General features: G+C 49.1%; 1 protein-coding gene across 1 annotated transcript in view; it reads right to left on the bottom strand.

Moving 5' to 3' along the window:
* Window positions 1-999: 999 nt before the first annotated feature.
* LOC147611769 (protein transport protein SEC16B homolog) overlaps window positions 1,000-17,267 on the bottom strand; it is a 32,154-nt gene continuing 15,886 nt past the window's right edge. Inside the window, exons 6-13 of the mRNA XM_086784833.1 lie at window positions 4,233-4,358; window positions 3,998-4,132; window positions 3,736-3,863; window positions 3,378-3,489; window positions 2,980-3,285; window positions 2,749-2,895; window positions 2,351-2,640; window positions 1,000-2,186 (exon numbers count right to left, since the gene is read on the bottom strand). Of these exons, the coding sequence (XP_086640959.1) occupies window positions 1,469-2,186; window positions 2,351-2,640; window positions 2,749-2,895; window positions 2,980-3,285; window positions 3,378-3,489; window positions 3,736-3,863; window positions 3,998-4,132; window positions 4,233-4,358 (1,962 nt within the window). The 3' untranslated portion in view covers window positions 1,000-1,468. The remainder of the gene's footprint in view (window positions 2,187-2,350; window positions 2,641-2,748; window positions 2,896-2,979; window positions 3,286-3,377; window positions 3,490-3,735; window positions 3,864-3,997; window positions 4,133-4,232; window positions 4,359-17,267) is intronic.

Raw genomic sequence — 17,267 nt, forward strand, 5'->3', positions numbered from 1 at the left:
CATTTCATATTCAGCGGAGGGACTACAAATACCCCTAGATGCACTTCCATCTTTCTGTTAGGAAAGGAATTTTAAAATAAGCCCTACTTTGACCATGCAGCCAGCTGCCCAAGCCCTCTTGGAAAGAAGATATGACGCCATGGCCCACTTGGAGAGGTAGTGCTTTCAAGCTAATCTGTAAAACCTAGTACTAAGAGGTGGCTCTTTAAAACCTTATTGAGACCAACCCAGATGTCGAGGGCTGCTTTTTGGGGTCCAGACTCCACATTACGAGAGGTTGCAGCATGATGTGGAGTAAGCCTTCAATGCCACACGAGATCATACTTGCTGAGTTTGGAGCAGCTCCATTAGTCCTAAATGCCCTCTTCTAGAATAATAATGCTTACATGCATCAACCATACACACTAGACAGACCACCTCGAGAAATTGGCACAAGTCTTACAGACAGCTCACGTAGGAAAGACCGAGCACATGATGTTACTTCCACGCCACTTGAAGGTTCTCACAGTGCTTCACATGGTTACTGATGAGAACAATTGAATCATCCATTTCGGTTTGATCCCACTCCACACGAGTTGGACTCAGCTCATCCACCACGCTCCCTACAAAGTTTCACTTGTACAAAGATTCAGACATACAGAGGATGATTTCGTTGAGATATCCAAATACCTCTGTAGACAAACATCTCATGCCATGAGGATTGCCATTGGTTAGCTGAAGGTATTGTAGCATCTTCTCCAGATTTAGGCAAGATATGCACCACTAAGGAGATAAAGACAGAGAAGCACTACTCGTTTATTCACCCAACGTACTATGCGATAAGAGGGAGATTCCATCGTCTCTTTCAGTCCCTTGTACCTGATAGAGCTGCAGCCATAGAGAGACCTTGATGCAGCTACATTAGGAAGCTGGTATCAGTTGGGATCCTACTCAGACTTCCATTATCACTGATCAGACAACCACTTTGAGAACACCACTTCATTTTTCGCAACATGACACTTCAAGCAACCAACACAACATATATTGCGTTTACAACGCTCCGTGTTGCATTACATTCTTACTGTTGACCAAGTTCCCCAACAGGGAAATCTCATGGGTATATTATAAAAACAAGGTGAGGTGAAAACCTCCTAATGGCGTGTGCAGAATGGCCTCATTATCACCACAACGAAGGTCTTGTACCGCAAAGAATAATTCAGCAAGTGGACATCTGTAACTCTACTGTGTTTCAAAACTGCGGTGTGCCTTCCTTGAACTTCTATTTACAAGACCTCTAGGTCAGATTCTGAAAGGCAGCACAAAGTGGGTAGAATTATCCCACATCACCTAGGGAAGCAAGTGTTGCCTGTTTCTGCCTGCTACAGATAACTTACGGCTTACAACTTGCAGCATCCCAAGGTAGTCCATCACAAGCACAAAGAATACAGCCCCATAAACTCATGCAACCTTTCCCTGTAACCAAGCCCTGCTACAGTTCAACCTCCTGCATTTCGCCATAGTTACCTCCTTGTAAGCTTCCAGATAGCATGTTCCCTTCCCGAACTGCTGGTACATGGCTGCTCTCAAACCCCATATAAGATGCAGGGGCCTCAATGACTGGCGGAGAAGGTAAAGAATTACTCGAAACTGCTGCAGCAGAATTCATAATTGCCTCCACCTGTGTATCTGCTCTGCTACCATTAGTCAGTCTCTGTGTAGCATATGTACTACTCACACTTGATATGGATTTATATGTGCTTGTGTTCAGTGATTCGCCAGTCCATGAGACAGCTCTCGCAATGTTCCCAGGAGCAGGTGTGCCGGGTATACCATTCATATCTTCTTTTGTTGCCGATTCATTGTTTGTGAGCATTGTTACATTGCTTGCACTGGAATGTCTCTGAATTAGGGGTACAGCCATGAAGCTTGAAGACAGGTTTTTGGGCATCAATGGCTCATGTTCTGCTTGTGGATGGCAACTCACAGTAGAGTTGTTGGTTACCGACTTCGGGAACTCTGGGTTGCCATCATTGATGTAGCCACTTGCGACCATTTGTCTACTGCCACCTGTTGCTGATGATACAGATGCAGCTGCAAAAAATTGAGATGGAGTTGAAGTCATTCCCCATCCTCCCGTGGGTACTATAGGTGACTGTGTAGACTTGGCCGGTGATGCTGTATTTCCTTTATTGAAGGTGTCTACATACCTGCATTTGACATCACACATTCAACAGCAGATATGCCTATACAACTTGTTCACACAGGCTTAGATAAAAATATAACTGCCAGGGTAGTAATATGGCAAAAAGCAAGCATAGACCAGATTCAGAAACGATATGATTTGGTTTAAAAAGAAGCCCAAAGAACACACCTCGATCTGACACCGTGAAGGCGCCCATGAGCAGAAAACTGATTGACACTAGGGGGTTTGGGTGGTAAGTCTGAGGATGAGCTGAGACTGGCAGCAGTTAACCCCTGGCCCTGGGATTCACCACCATTTTTTGCATCCATCGACGGAGGAGTTCCAAAATTAGAGCTAAAACTTGCACCAATAGGGGGTGGTGGAGGAGCGACTTCCTCCAGACTTTGCTCAACGCCCACTTCAACCCATCTTTTCAGTTTCTCATCATAATAGAACTTATTTTCACCTCCTAGCTTTGCCTGGCATTACAAAATGCACACCCATGACCATCAAACTGTGCTGCAAAGAAATGATACCCTAGAACAGCCTGACCAACCCATACAAATTTGACCACAGAAATGACAGACCTCCTTATTAGGCTTCATGAACCCTACTGCCTTGGCAAAAAATTGGCTTCCAAAACGCGCTAGGTATCCACCACCAGATGACTCGGTTTTATGCTGCTTCGGTGGAGCAGACAATCTCTCTGAAATTGCTGCAGAATTATGCACCTCCTGATGCAGAAAAGTAGATACAAATGAGATACATCCATGAAAAATGCATCAATACATGTCAAAGCATGGATGTATGGACAGAACCTGTGTGGGGCTCCTGCTCAGGTTCGGTTCGGACACACTTCGAGTAGGCACACCAACTTGGCTATTAACATTAACCAGATTGCTAATGGATGCTGAGGGGACCAAAGGAGTAGCCTTTGCAGGAGTGGCTGTATTTCCATATCTTTGGTCGTTCATATACCAGTCCCCAGCATTGCTGAAGGCAGGACTTGGTTGTGAAACCGGGGGCAAAGGGGGACCACCAATAATTTTGTGTATAGTACTATCGATGGTCCCCATGACTTTCCCCACGAGCTTTCCTGTGGAAAAATTCAAGCTGTATCCAACCTGTCTCAAAAGAGGTAGATATATGTCAAAAACATGACTCAACGCACAGTCACAATCCCCCAAGAGCTTTGAAGAACAGGCTGTACTCAAACCTGAGAATGCAAGCGCAACCGCTCTTCTAGTGCTAATGCAGACTGTTTGCAGAATTCAATTTCAGGGGCACGACCTGCGTTCTTCAAACCCTTTGTTACCGCCTGGCAATACCTGTTGTGATGCAAGAGTATATTAATGCATATTCTAAAGAGGATACTTCCTATACCTCATCCAGCAGAAAAGCAATCCTACTTACGTTCTAATAGAATTCAGTAAACTAATCGATGGGCCCTTGGCTAAGTGGCTATTGCACTAACACCTACATACATACATATGTCCACGTGTACATAATACATACATGCAATGTGCGTGCACACACACAGCTGACAAACACAAAAAAGAATTCAGTAAACTAACCTGCAAGCCTCTGTTATTTTTCCAGCTTCAGCCAGCATATGTGCATAGAGTAGTTTATAAGGTTGAAAAGGAACCAGTATGTACTGTGGGTTTCCTAGCACTTTTGCATACTCATAAAGCTCTGTCCTCTGTGAATTAATCCATATAAACATTAGAAGTAATCAAACTAGAGAGTAAAGGCAAAAGCAATGCTGTATCAAGGATTAAGAACACTCGAGTGGTTAACTACTCAGCATGACTTGCTCCTCTATCAAACCCTCACCTGTATTGCTTGAGGCGTAGCAAAAGTGCGCTGATACTTGAAATGGTCTGCACCTACAAGACACAATCTAGCCTCTTTTGAAAAAGATTCAAAACTGGCTTCAGCAACTAGGTAGCACGTATGAGCTCCAGCAACCTGTAAACATCTCACACATAAGACCAACCCAATCTAATAGACACGTGATGAAAAGTATTAAAGCAGATGCAATCAGTAATAAGGCCATCTAACTTTCAACCTCGCCTTGGTCCTTCCATAAGGAGTCCCCCAAGTGTGTGATCACTTGCTCGTCACCTTTGGTAGGATTGGCAGCAATGATGGATAGATTCCCAAGCCAGTCCCCAAGCATACCTCCAGCACTGTCCTGCCTCAGCACAAGGAAACAATAAGTAATTCATGTTTTCCAAATAGCTAGTAATCAGGGCTGAAACAGATCTTAAAACTCAGCATGCACAGCCAAGAGGGAGTGTTAAGCTGCCTTTCAACTTACTCAAAAGCTCAGATTTCTATCAAAGCACAGCTTGTCCCACAAACAGCCTCACATGTGCATGTGTGCTACATGTAAACTCTCGTATCTTTCATTATACATATGAGGCACATCACGAAAAGGTATTTGAATTATGGCGACCATGAAACCACCTAAGATGCAAATTGAAGTGGGCTGAAGCTTCAACTTCAGGACCACTTAGGGGCTTGAGCCATGCATGGTTGAGGTTTTGGAAGGTTTCAAGAAAAAGCACCAACACAAAATAATTGAAAAAGAATTTCATCTAAATCAAATTTTATGCCCAATGACGAACACAAAACAAGTACCTGATTCACTTGTTGGAGCACAGTCCTACATTCCCTCACCATATTGTAGTGGTTATGTTTAACACTTAAAAGCTACTGGCCCACAGGAGCCTTGCAGTTGGCACTTGGCTTGTGATCGTTGGGGCCACTTGCCACCGGTGTACATCACCCCCATGGAGAGCCACGGCACTACCTTTGGGATTGCCCCAAGATTCAGCAAGTATGGCAGCCCATCCTCCAACTCTTCGCATCTGATCCGAGCACCGCTCACACAGTTGCGTGGAGTACAATCACCTAGATAGCAGAGGCAGGCTAAACCCTATTTTATGAGGATGACGAGCGGCTTCGCACTGGTTTTCAATTCCACATCCACGTGGTTACAGTAGCCATTGACTCAATTCAACCATGGGAACCCAGGACGGGCACCAGCCAGCGATGGGAGTTCATTAGCAGTTGAGTAGCTTGGCACATCCGGCGTGCTCACTACAACAAGACCATTGATGGTGTGACTACCTTACCTCTAGAGACCATTCAAGCCATATGAGTGGATCTCATTCACACTGAGAGGGCACTTCAAGCACTTTGACTGGTGAGTCAAAGTGCATGCAGCTGTAATTCACCCGGTCAAGTGTAAGCACCATAGTAGCCACGGAACGGGAACGGGAACGAAAGCCCCACCAGGGAACCGAAACGGGCCAAAGGGGGAACAAGAACAAGGGGGAGTGGAAAGGGGGAATGACCTAGATAATACCTAGAAATGACAATAAATCTTAACATACAGTGCTCATTTTAAAACCCGTATTACATAACCTTAAAACAAAAAGACATACTTATAGAATTTGCAAAAGTTTAGATATACCCAAATCAGAGACACACTACAGTCTAGTGCACCACACAATTTGCATGGCTAGATACTAATAGATCTCAGAGGTCAAAATAAATTAGCCCACATCATACATGACATAAGTGACAAAAGAGACAAAATGTGGCCCACGGCCTAGATCTGTGTCATCCAAGAAAGCCATATCATCAAGATCAAAATCTGCTACATCCACAGGAGGACGGGGGCCGAGTTTTGAGCTGACCAGATCAGTCCGTCAGGGGTGTCCTCTCGCCCCTTTCCTTTTTCTCTTCTTTGCGGAGGCTATGAGTATGTATTTGACAGCAGAAGAGGTTGGTTTGAGAGGACTGCAGCTCCCAGTCCGGGGGGAGGACCTGCTTGATGCTGAGTTTGCAGACGACACGGGCTTATTTTTGCATGGCCATGAGGCCAATCTTATTCGGGCTGAGCAGTCGCTCCAGGTTTTTAGTGCAGCTTCGGGAGCATTGATCAATTGGCGCAAGACAGTGGCCTTTTGGATCAGTAGTGCTCCCACTCCGGCATGGAGCCCGGACCCCGGTTTTAGATGGATTCCTCCAGGCACAGCAGTGCGGTATTTGGGATGCCAGATTGGCCTAGATTTGTCACCTGAGCAGCAGATTGCCCCGCTTCTTCTGAGCATTCGGAAGAAGCTATTGTATTGGAGTACAGCTCGACTATCCTTGGCTGGGAGGGTGGTGGTGGCAAATCAGGTGCTATTAGCGACCATGTGGTACATTACGTCTTGCTGGATTTTCTCGAGCTCTTGCATCAGCCAGGTACAGAGGCTGATCAGGAACTTTCTGTGGTCTGGGAGGGACGGTCAGCCAGCTCGGGCAAAGGTTGCATGGGCAGTTATTACACTTCCGCTGGCTCAGGGCGGTTTGGGCATTATAGATCCAGTCGATCAGAGTAGAGCCTTATTGGGGAAGCTTATTGTTCGGGGGTTGCTTCCAGGCGCTGAGCCTTGGAAAGAGCTCCTCTTGCAGCGACTGCAGGCTCGGGCGCCCCCAGCAGGGGGTACTTGGGCACCAGAGATTCGTTGGATCTTCATAGAGATGAGGAGGACAGGCCTCAGTAGAGGATGGCAGGACAGATTTGCTTTGAGTATCCTGAGAGCTTGGGAGCTGCTGAGACCGGGGCTCTCTCAGCGGCCTCCTCCTTGTGTTGAGGAGCGGGCCAGACAGCCGCTCATCTGGAGCCCAGCGGTTCGCACAGAGCAGGGTCATATGCTGGGTTCTCGGCCTCGTCTAGCCTGGGGACTTTTAGCGGCAGGCCCAGCTCGTAGTTTTGGAGACTGGCAGGCTTTCTGCAGTCTACCAGAGGAGATCCAGGTGGAGAGGCTGAGTCACTTCAGAGGGGGGTTGATTATGAGGGATGATATACAGGAGGCACTCACAGAGGAGTGGTTCACGCCTCTCGAGCCAGTGGCCCCACGGTGGATGGGAGCCTTTACACAGTTGGAGATCCTGATTGCTGTCAGAGCTAGCACTGAGGATGGCAGATGCCTCTACTATGAGATTCAGGATGAGGGCAGACTCCAGAGAGTGGAGGTGGAGTCGCCTTTGGTTGCAGAGTGCACCTTTCAGAGGATTCGGGTAGTGGCCGCCGCTTCTTGGAAGTGGCATATTGACCCCGACCCTGCTGATGTGCTCCCGGATTGGCGCATATGGGCATATGCAGCGTGCCCCTTGGCCCGCCTACAGTGGGACCCCGGGGAGTACGAGTGGCATGATCCTTATGCATCCCTTGAGGCCACAGAGATCACCTTTTTCCAGTATACTGTTCGGCTAGGGCGGCATATTTTGACGGCGAGGACGACGGTTTCTCCAGCGGCAGCGGGGCATTGGCGACTACAGGGACTCTCACAGGAGTTCCTGGAGGATTTCTGGGCTCGGCTCTGGGCTAGTCGGCAGGCCCGCAGGATCTCAGCTTTTCAGTGGCTGGTCGCCCACAGGGGCTCAGCAGTTGGCACTTGGCTTGTTTACAGCGGTCTTCCGGCGGCCTGCGTCCGATGCGGCCACCCTATGGAGACACAGAGACATTGCCTTTGGGACTGCCCTCAGGCACAGCAGATTTGGCTGCGGATGCTGCGTATTCTGGCCCCCCTCTCTCCAGAGGGTATGTTTACGTGGGGTGCCGCTGCTTGGTCGACTTCGTCAGGGCCTGCTATGGGCTATGAGATGGAGCAGGGCAGTCAGGCCATCAGATTTATTAGGGGCTAGCCTCGCCTGGTTCCGGCACCGGATTTCTCGTCCGCCAGCTGGACACAGCAGAGGGATTTACGATGGGAGCTCCTCAGCAGCCTCACCATCTGGTTCACCTGGAGGGCCCGGTGCTTTACGGCCTTTGAGGGAAGATTGGAGCCACCAGCAGAGACTGTACGGGGGATTTGGCACGAGTTGATCCACACCCTGCGCGAGGACAGTACGACCGCATCCGGGGAGACTCGGATGAGGCGATCTTACGGCACCAGGCCTTTCACACCACTTGGCGCTGTGGCCCTTTCTACACCTTACACACGGGATCCCCCCGTTGGCACTACAGGCCACCTGTTTGCCTCTTCCCCCCCCTATTGTATGATTTAGCCGCTCAGTTCTTTGTACTGATGCTTGTATTTTGCAGCACCTAGGGAGAGTCTCCCGGTCTGCCATGATGTATTCGCTGCTCTATCTCTCTTAGGAGCAGGAGAGATCTTTTGTAGCCCTACGGGCGTTTTTATATAACTAATGAAAGGATCTTTTCTCGGAGAAAAAAAAATCTGCTACATCCAAATCTTCAACCCCATCCTAAACAGGATCTGCAAGTCCATGTGTCTCCTCATTATCCGCCGACTCCACATCAAGCAATATAAACTTCTCTGGTTTGGGAGAAGCCATATCACCAAGGAAGCGCAAATTAGCACTTACAAAAATCAAGTCATTGACTTGTTTTGTCCCAAATTTGTTCCTCTTCTTGGATGCAACATGGCCAAACACACTCCATAGTTGCTCAATCGGAGAGGAGCTTGCACCTTGAGACAAGATCCTTACTGCCAATGATTAAACATCTGGTGTACAAGCCCCATATTCCTCACACCATAACGCAATCCCTTTCTTAAACATGTCTCTCTGTGCATCAGCTGATCCAAACCTTTCCAACTTGCTGCAATAAAATCCAAGTCATTTATCAGCATCACGAACCTTCCTAGAAAGCATTGTCTCCCAACCATCCATCACCTCATCATTGGCCTCTTGTCCACATCCTTTGAACTCGGGATCCAAGACATATGCAACAACATGCATGGGAGAATGACAACCATTCCATCGTGCTTCACATAAATCTCGAACCTCTACATATTTCTCATCAAACAAGCCCATTCTCCTATTTTCTTGATCATTCGGTCAGTCCCCTCATAAACCTTGCTAATGCATGGCTCCCGTCTATCTGCAATCCGCATCAAGTGCATGATCGGCTTCATCACTGCATTGATAGTGTTGACTTCATCTCAAAATGTAAAGTCTTGTATGGTTCTTACAATCTCTATGCCGGCTCTTGACCGAGAATCAGCCATCCCATCCACTCATTGCATACAACCAACTGCTTCAAAGGCAAGTTCACCTTGGATAACCTCCTCATCATGAGAGTTATAACCAAAGCGTGTCTCCGAGTACTTCAAGAGATCCTTTTTGGGCGATCTCTTGCGGAATTCATTCAAAATAAACTGATAGTTTTGAATGAAGCTTATTATCTCCTTGCCTTTTTGAATGTGTGGATCAATCCATGGCAAGCTGCCAATATCCTTCAGTAAGTTGCTCAAACAATGAGCAAAGCATGGACTAAATGTAATATGTTGATACCTGTCTTCAAGCTTTAGACCAACTGCTCTATTTGTTGTCTCACCATCAGCTAAGAACTGAATAACATTCTGTGGGACAACTTTCTCAATACCTTGGGCCCACTCTTCCACAAGCTGATCTGCAATTTTTTCCAGTCCCAGAAGCATCATGTGAGAAAATGAATTGCATTCTTCCTCGAGAATAAGCAACCATGCCATGAATGGACCTTTTTCGAGTGTCACTCTAACCATAAGTGACACACCATTCTTTTGTAGGCATATGCTCACTTATGGTAGTGCTATGTGTGAACAGGGCTTAACCAAGGGCACTTTTTTCCATGTGGTTTTTCCCCTTGGACATCAAGTGTGAAAGGACACTCTAACATATAAAGGACACTCTAACATAATATATTTTGTACTTCTATATTATATGGATGTGGCACACATGCAAAGGTTGACTTGCATTTTGTGGATACCACACTTTTGGCTCTCCCTCTCTCTCTCTCTCTCATTTCTGTGTGTGAGCTTTTCTACCCTGCACCTAACCCTAATGTGCAGGTTTGTGTGTGTGAGTGTGTGAGTCCAACACCCAACAATTGGTATCAGAGCTGGGAGCTGGCCCTGTGGAGAATCTGCAACAAACCCGGCGAAATTCCGTCCATTTCTGAGCTCTAGGGCGTTCTCTGGTTTTCGCCGCCGCCCAGCTCTACCGGTTCAGGTCCTACGCTCGCCGCCACCGCCCAGTCGTGCCGAGCCGCCGATGCCCAGCCCAGCCCAGCCGTCGCAACACAGGGACCGCCGCCGCCCAGCCCGGCCGGCTGCAATAGTGGGCAGGTCTCGGCCTCCGCCAGGTCCTCGCCACGCCTCCGCTTGGCCCGCTCGTCCTGTGTTCCGCCGCCGTCGGGCCCCTGGCGCCGCCCCGCCTCCGCCTGCCTCATCAGCTATGTGCGCCCACATCGACGCCTGCAACTCCTCGACACTCTGCACGCCTCCATCTGGCTGCCCGGTACACGCACCCGCCTGCACCTCCGTGTCCTTCTCATCGTTGAGTCTCCAGCTCCGCCGGCTGCGCCTCCCCGCTGCCCCGTCAAACATGCTCACCTGTGTGCTCCCCGCATAACACACGTGCTGCCCCCAAAGGTATTCTTCCTGCACATTTTCTTCCGAATACAAATACAAATTTTGCACCCATTCCAGTGCAGGCCATATGCAGATTTTGCAGACACTTCTGTGCAAAGCAGATTCAAAGGAAAGTTGCAGGTGCAATTTGGGGGATTTCTCAATTTGAGGCAAAATTGAAAAATTGCAGTTTGGGGGTTTTCAAAATTGAGGTCAAAATCAGCAAATTGAACCTCTTTTATTTGCAGAAATTTGGGGCTTTTGTGAAAATTGGCCAATTAGATGCACATTGAAGCGATTGGAGTGCATAAAAATTGGGGATTTTCAGATTGGAGCATGTAATTGGGCATTACAGCTGCGATTTGTCGCGTATGTATACACATTGTGTGTAATTGGACAATTTGGTGCAGGTTTACACTTGCTTTGATTTGCAGGCATACATTTGCACAGGACATTTGGTTGCCTGGCAGTGCACATTGGTGCTTGGTTTGCTTGCAAGTATATTTTGTTGACATGGCACAGAATGCTACAGATGTGTTTGGTGTGCTCACCCAGGAGGACAAGCTGGATGGATCTAACTACTCCCTCTGGAGTTTCATGATCCGTAATTTGCTGGTAGCCAAAGGGCTTTGGCTGCCCCTAGGGCTGTCCTACAGCCCTCCATGGCTGGTGGGTTCAGCCAGGGCCTTCCTGGCCCTCATGGGGGTGGTTTCACACCATCCCCATGCCCACACTAAGACTTGGGGTAGCCCTATGGGCTGGCCCCTTGTTCTAAAGCAAACCCTAACTATCTACACAATGATCTAGCATCCGGTACCAAATACACAGAATCACTGCCATCATTCCGGAGGGCGACTTTACAGCGCAGACTGGCACTGTTTCATGTGCAGGACAGTGCACATCTCACCTTGGACGACTGAGATGGATCCATGGCTGACTCGTCCCGAACTGGGCTCACATGGGACCTGTTCACCTTCCCAGGTCCTGCACCTTCTGTACAGATATGTCTACGTGGCATCCAAGTGCGGGATGCACGTGACAAAGTCCATCCTTGACCAAACTGCACCTTGTGTCAGTGAGCAGCTTCTGCCGTCTGTGAGGACAGGATCAGGAGTCATAGTTTCAGGACGTGCTCAGTGGGTTACCATTCTAATTGGAGAGGATAGCCTTGGCTTCCTCAACATTTATACCCCGAATGTGGCTACAGGTAGAGCTATCTTTTGGAGCATTGTCCAACAGGCCCTTCCCTAGGCTGATTTTTGGTGCATGGGCGATGACTTCAACATGATAGAGGCAACAGAGGACAGACTTGGAGGTGGCACGGCCACTGTCTCCGGGGTGGAGTACTCTGCATGGGAGGAGATGATATTGATTCTTAGGGGATAGGACCCTTGGCATATTCCAGAGTTTGACGCAAACCTGGGAGTCTTAGCTTTTCTCAATTGGATAGGCGGAGCACTGGCGCCAACCTCTCTCAGCTGGACAGGTTTTATGTTGACGAGTGGGCTTGCAACCGTGGAGGCATGGTTGGTATTATGGCAGGCACTACATTTTCAGATCATGCCCCAGTTATTATGTCCCTTGAGGACCCACGGAGGCATGACAGACATGCGAGCTCCAAGATTCCAAACAGCCTCATTCAGGACCCCGAGATTTGTAGCTGGATTGAGCAGATATGGGCGGGTCTGGACTTTTCCCCAAGATATGCAACGTGCACTTTGGATGAGGGCCTTGGGGAGATCAGTATTTTTTTGCAAGAGGCAGCCCAGAGTAGATTGGAGGGATTTTGAGAGCAGGAGAGGAGTCTGAGGAGGGGCCTAGCCTCTTTACAGCGTCTTCAGGAGAGTTCCTCGGACAGCCCGTGGCTTGAGAGTCAGATCGTTGCTGCCCGCACGGAGATTCAGTCCATTGAGGAGAGGAGGATGGAGTATAGATACCATGCCAAGGCCTCATTCTGGACTCAAGCCGGTGACAAAGTTACTGTAGACTTTTTTGAGATAGCCGGCCCTCACAGGAGGAGAGACGGTATTCGCAAGCTACATGGCCACGATGGAGTTATTGTTTCCGATCCCCCGCAAGTGAGAGCCATCGCCACGGATTTCTTCCGGTCTCTTCTCATTGGTGCCCCATTATCCCCCCAAGTGATGGATGTGCGCGAGAGAGTCTGGAGACACACGAGAGAGGTGGTTCCCTCCTCCCTTCGGTCTTTCTTATTGACTCCTTTCACTGCAGAGGAGCTGGCGGAGGCGGTGAAGGCATTCCCCAGGGGCAAATGCCCCGAGGCGGATGGCCTTCCTCCTCTCTTTCTTCGCCATTGGGACCTCATGGAAGGTGGCCTTCACGCTGCCTTCAATGAGATTATGCTCACAGGTGCCATGCCAGAGAGGCTCACACAGGGCTTGATACATTTGATTCCCAAGGAGGGTGGTGATAGATTGGAGACCCGGCAGTGGAGACCCATCACTCTTCTAGGGACGGCCTACAAGATTTTGGCCAAGGCCATCAACAGGCGACTTCAACCTTCCCTCCCAGACTTGATCCATGACACTCATACTAGTTTTGTTCAGGATCGGAATATTCTGGACAACATCTTTACCTTTATTCAGCATCTCACAGCCAGGTTCTCATTCAGGGAGCCCGAGGTGACAGATTCCCCCTTTCCTGCTCGGTTCGACAGGGCTGACCTTTGGCACCGTACCTCTTTCTATTTGTCGCCGAGGCCATGAGTAGTTTTCTCTCAGCCCAGGAGACTGGACTTCAGGGATTGCGCCTTCCCCTCCGCACGCAAGAGGAGCTGCTGGACTCGGAGTTTGCAAACAACACAGAATCCTACCTCGTTGGAGATGTTAGGAATCTCCAGAGATTAGCGAAGGCGATAGAGATTTTTTGCCGTGCATCAGGAGCACAGATCAACTAGCACAAGTCGTGTGGTTTTTGGGTAGGTTCATTACCCACCCCGACTTGGCGACCAGTTGAGGCTTTCCAGTGGATCTCGAGAGGCACTCCAGTCCGATACCTCAACTGCCAGGTTGGCATTGATATCTCTCCCGAGCAATAGCTCACCCCGCTTCTTCTGAGTATTTGGAAGAAGCTTCTCTACTGGAGCTCGGCAAGGCTATCCCTAGCAGGCAGAGTGGTGGTGGCAAACCAGGTACTGCTTGCCACCATGTGGTACATCACCTCGTGTTGGGCCTTCTCGGGCTTGTATTGGCCACGTCCAACGTTTGATCCGGAACTTCTTGTGGGCCAACAGTGATGGGAGGCCAACAAGGGCCAAGGTGGCATGTAGAGTGATCATTCAGCCACGTAGCAAAGGGGGGCTAGGTCTCATTGATCTAGCTATTTAGAGCCGTGCCCTGTTGGGCAAGTTGATTGTCAGAGGACTCCACCCCGATGGTGAGCCTTGGAAGGATTTCCTCTTGGCCCGGATTTCAGCCCGCAGTGCCGCACTCCGAGCCTTGGAGGCCCGTGGCCGCAGTGTACTGGATGGATCTTCACAGAGATGCGAGCCCGTGGTTTTAGTCCTGCCTTTGAGGACAGATTCATAGCCAGTCTACTTCGTGCTTGGGATCATCTCAGGCCAGCCCTCAGACAAATTGTTCTAGTGGCCTCAGAGGAGCAGCTTTGACAGCCTTTGATTTGGAACCCCCTAATCCGTTTACCCAGTGGCCACGTGCTAGGGGCCCAACTGCACATATCCTAGGGTACCTTGAGCAAGGTCTCTTGGAGATTGGGTTGCACATAGGCAGTTACCTCAGGAGGAGCAGGAGAGAGGCCTGACAGGGATCCGGGGTAGAGATAGGCTCAGCATCGACATTGACTCAGCTATTCCTCCAAAGTGGCTGACTCCTATTCCAGACCCGACCCCCCTGATGTGGCTAGGCGTGTTCACCAAACACGATATTCTTGTGGCGGTCTATGGAGCAGATGAGGACAGTTGTCTGCTCACTTTTTCTATTGGATTACATGGCAGATTAGAGAGATCAGAGCACACCTTGGAGGATTTCAAAGGCTGCACCTTGCAGAAGGTGAGGGTGACTGGTTTTTGAGGACGTGCATGGCACATAGATCCAGCACCGGCCAAGGTGGCTAGGGAGAGATTTTGGCGGTTATGGATTTGGGAGTGCCGACCACTCACGCGGTTGCAGTGGGACCTTGGAGAGTGGACATGGCCATGATCCCACAAATCGGGTGGAGACTCTAGATGCCCCTTTCTTTGCATATACAGCGAGGCTTGGCCACAGGATCCAGATGTCAGAGATAGATGGCACACCGGCAACAGCAGCACACTGGCAGTCTCAAGGCCTATCACAACGCTTCCTTTCAGATTTTTGGAAGAGGCTTTAGGACAGCTTTCGACCGAGGAAGATCACTCTCTTTCTCTAGTTGACCGCACACAGGAGTCTGGCAGTGGGTACTTGGCTGGCAGCCAGAGGGCGGTCTACAGCTTGCCCGAGGTGCAACCACCCCCACGAGTCTCAGCGACATTGCCTTTGGGATTGCCCGAAGGCTCAACAGATTCGGCAATGGATTCTCCGCATCTTTGCTATGGACAAGGCATCGACCCGAATTATCACTTGGGCTACTGTTGCTTGGGCCACTGAGGCTAGAGTGGTCAGGACTTACGAGGAGGATGGGGGAGGCTATACCCTTCAAGTCTCCCACCATCGTATTGCAGTGGTACCAGTCACAGTCCCAGCTGCAGGTGTTTGGCGTCCAGGCTCATGCTAGCACTGGGAGATTTGCAGTAGCATAGCAACCTGGCACATCTGGCATGCTAGATGTAGCGAGGCCATCGAGGGTACCCACACCCCGCCGGCTAAGACCATCAAGAGCATATGGCTCGATATCATTCACACCCTCCGTGGTCAGTGGGGAAAGCTACAGGGAGGTTCTGACCGCATGCAGAAGCGGCAAGAAGCCTTCTTGAGACTTTGGAGGCCTAGCCCTTTCCTCACAAATAGAGTGTTGGGTTTTATGCTGTGTATGCACCCAGAGGAGTGCTAGTGATCATCAGTAGATTACTGGGGCACTTTTTACTTCAGTTAGTGGAGGTTTTTTCCCCCAGTTTAGTTCAGTTTCACTTATATGCAGTTTATAAGTGTTTTGGTCCACCCGGCACATTTTATGGCCGGACATGTGAACACTTATCTTTAGGGTCACTATTATGTGGCTATTGTACTTCACTTTTATCATTAAGCATATACTGAAGTCGTGTTCTCTCTCTCTTTTGGTTTTCCATGACTGCTTGAAGCTTGTGTAAACCCTAACCCTAACACTTCATTGCCTTCATTTGGTATCAGAGCAGTGAAGGCTTGCCATTGCAGTACACAGTAGCCTTCAGTTTCTGTCCAGCCCGTACATAAGTACTTGTCCATACCAGTTCGCCGTACAACTCTGCTGCCCGTACTGTTCCAGCTCTGCGCAGCAGATAGGTGCTTCCGTACAGTCAGCGCCGCCTTACTGTACCTGCCCGTACACCTGTGCGCCGCCTGCAAATAGTCGCCTGCAGCCTGCCATAACTGTTCGCAGCCGTCAGCATCTGTACCTGGTCGCCTCAACGCTGGACGTCCTGCTCTTGTCAACGCTGGTCGCCTTAGTGTACTCAGTCGACTGCTGCAACAGGCGTCGACTTGCTTCCGTACTGTCAGCGCACGTGTATCAGCTTCGATAGACTGCGCCTGTCAGCGCTGCTGTACCTGCTACGTACGTCCGTGCCTGTCAACGCCAACTGTCACTTGCGCAGAGAACCGTGCAGCATTCAGTGCTGCGTACCTTCTGCTGTACCAGTCGACTGTACTTTCTGTACATTCGACTGAAGTTTCAACACTGTACCTGCTTTGACCAAACCTGCAGAGTACCTGTTCACATTGTTCAATACAGTGCTTCGTAAGAGTACATTCATTGTACTTCAACTGTACCTGCAGTCTATTCGCATTGAAGTCAACTTGTACCTGCTAACATCACAATGTGGTAAGCATTGCAAGTTTTAAATATTGGGCATTTTTATTTTCTCTGTGAAAATATACAGGCACAACAGGCAGATTTTCTAGCAAAGAACTATACAGGTTTTTTGCACAGTTTGGATGCAGCAAATTTTGGCATTTTTGGGGCATTTTGGCATTGTGTACGCCATTTTCTGCTCTACTCAGTCATTGGTGCTTTGAACTGCACATTCAGAGGATTGAGAGTGCAGGCATATTTGGGTGAACTGTATTCAGTGGAGTACAGTTATTTTCAGGGTTTCTGCTATTGGGTTTTTTGATAAACAGGTACAACATTGTGCGTAAGCATAATGGCAAATCAACAGCAAAGTGATGTATTCACATATTTGTCTAAGGAAGACAAATTGGATGGCACGAACTACTCCTTGTGGAGTTTTATGCTGAAAAATGTGCTTGTGGCAAAAGGTCTTTGGGATTTTGTTAGTGGTGATGAACCACGTCCAGGTCCATTGGCTCCAGAGACTCCTCCCCAAGGGGGTGCTCGTGGACGAGGACAACAGGTACAGGCTCCAAGACAGCCATTGCATGTTCAAAGAACAAATGCTCAAAAGACATGGGATGCCAGGGATGCACAAGCTTTGTCACTCATTGCATTGTCGGTACAAAGGTCCATTATACCTCATATTCGTTCAGCTGGCTTTTCACAGAATGCATGGGTGACTTTGGAGCAGATGTATGCTG

The sequence above is a fragment of the Cibotium barometz genome, chromosome 47, assembly GCF_041138505.1.
Source record: "Cibotium barometz isolate CiBa-2024 chromosome 47, ASM4113850v1, whole genome shotgun sequence".
Classification (NCBI taxonomy): Eukaryota; Viridiplantae; Streptophyta; class Polypodiopsida; order Cyatheales; family Cibotiaceae; genus Cibotium; species Cibotium barometz.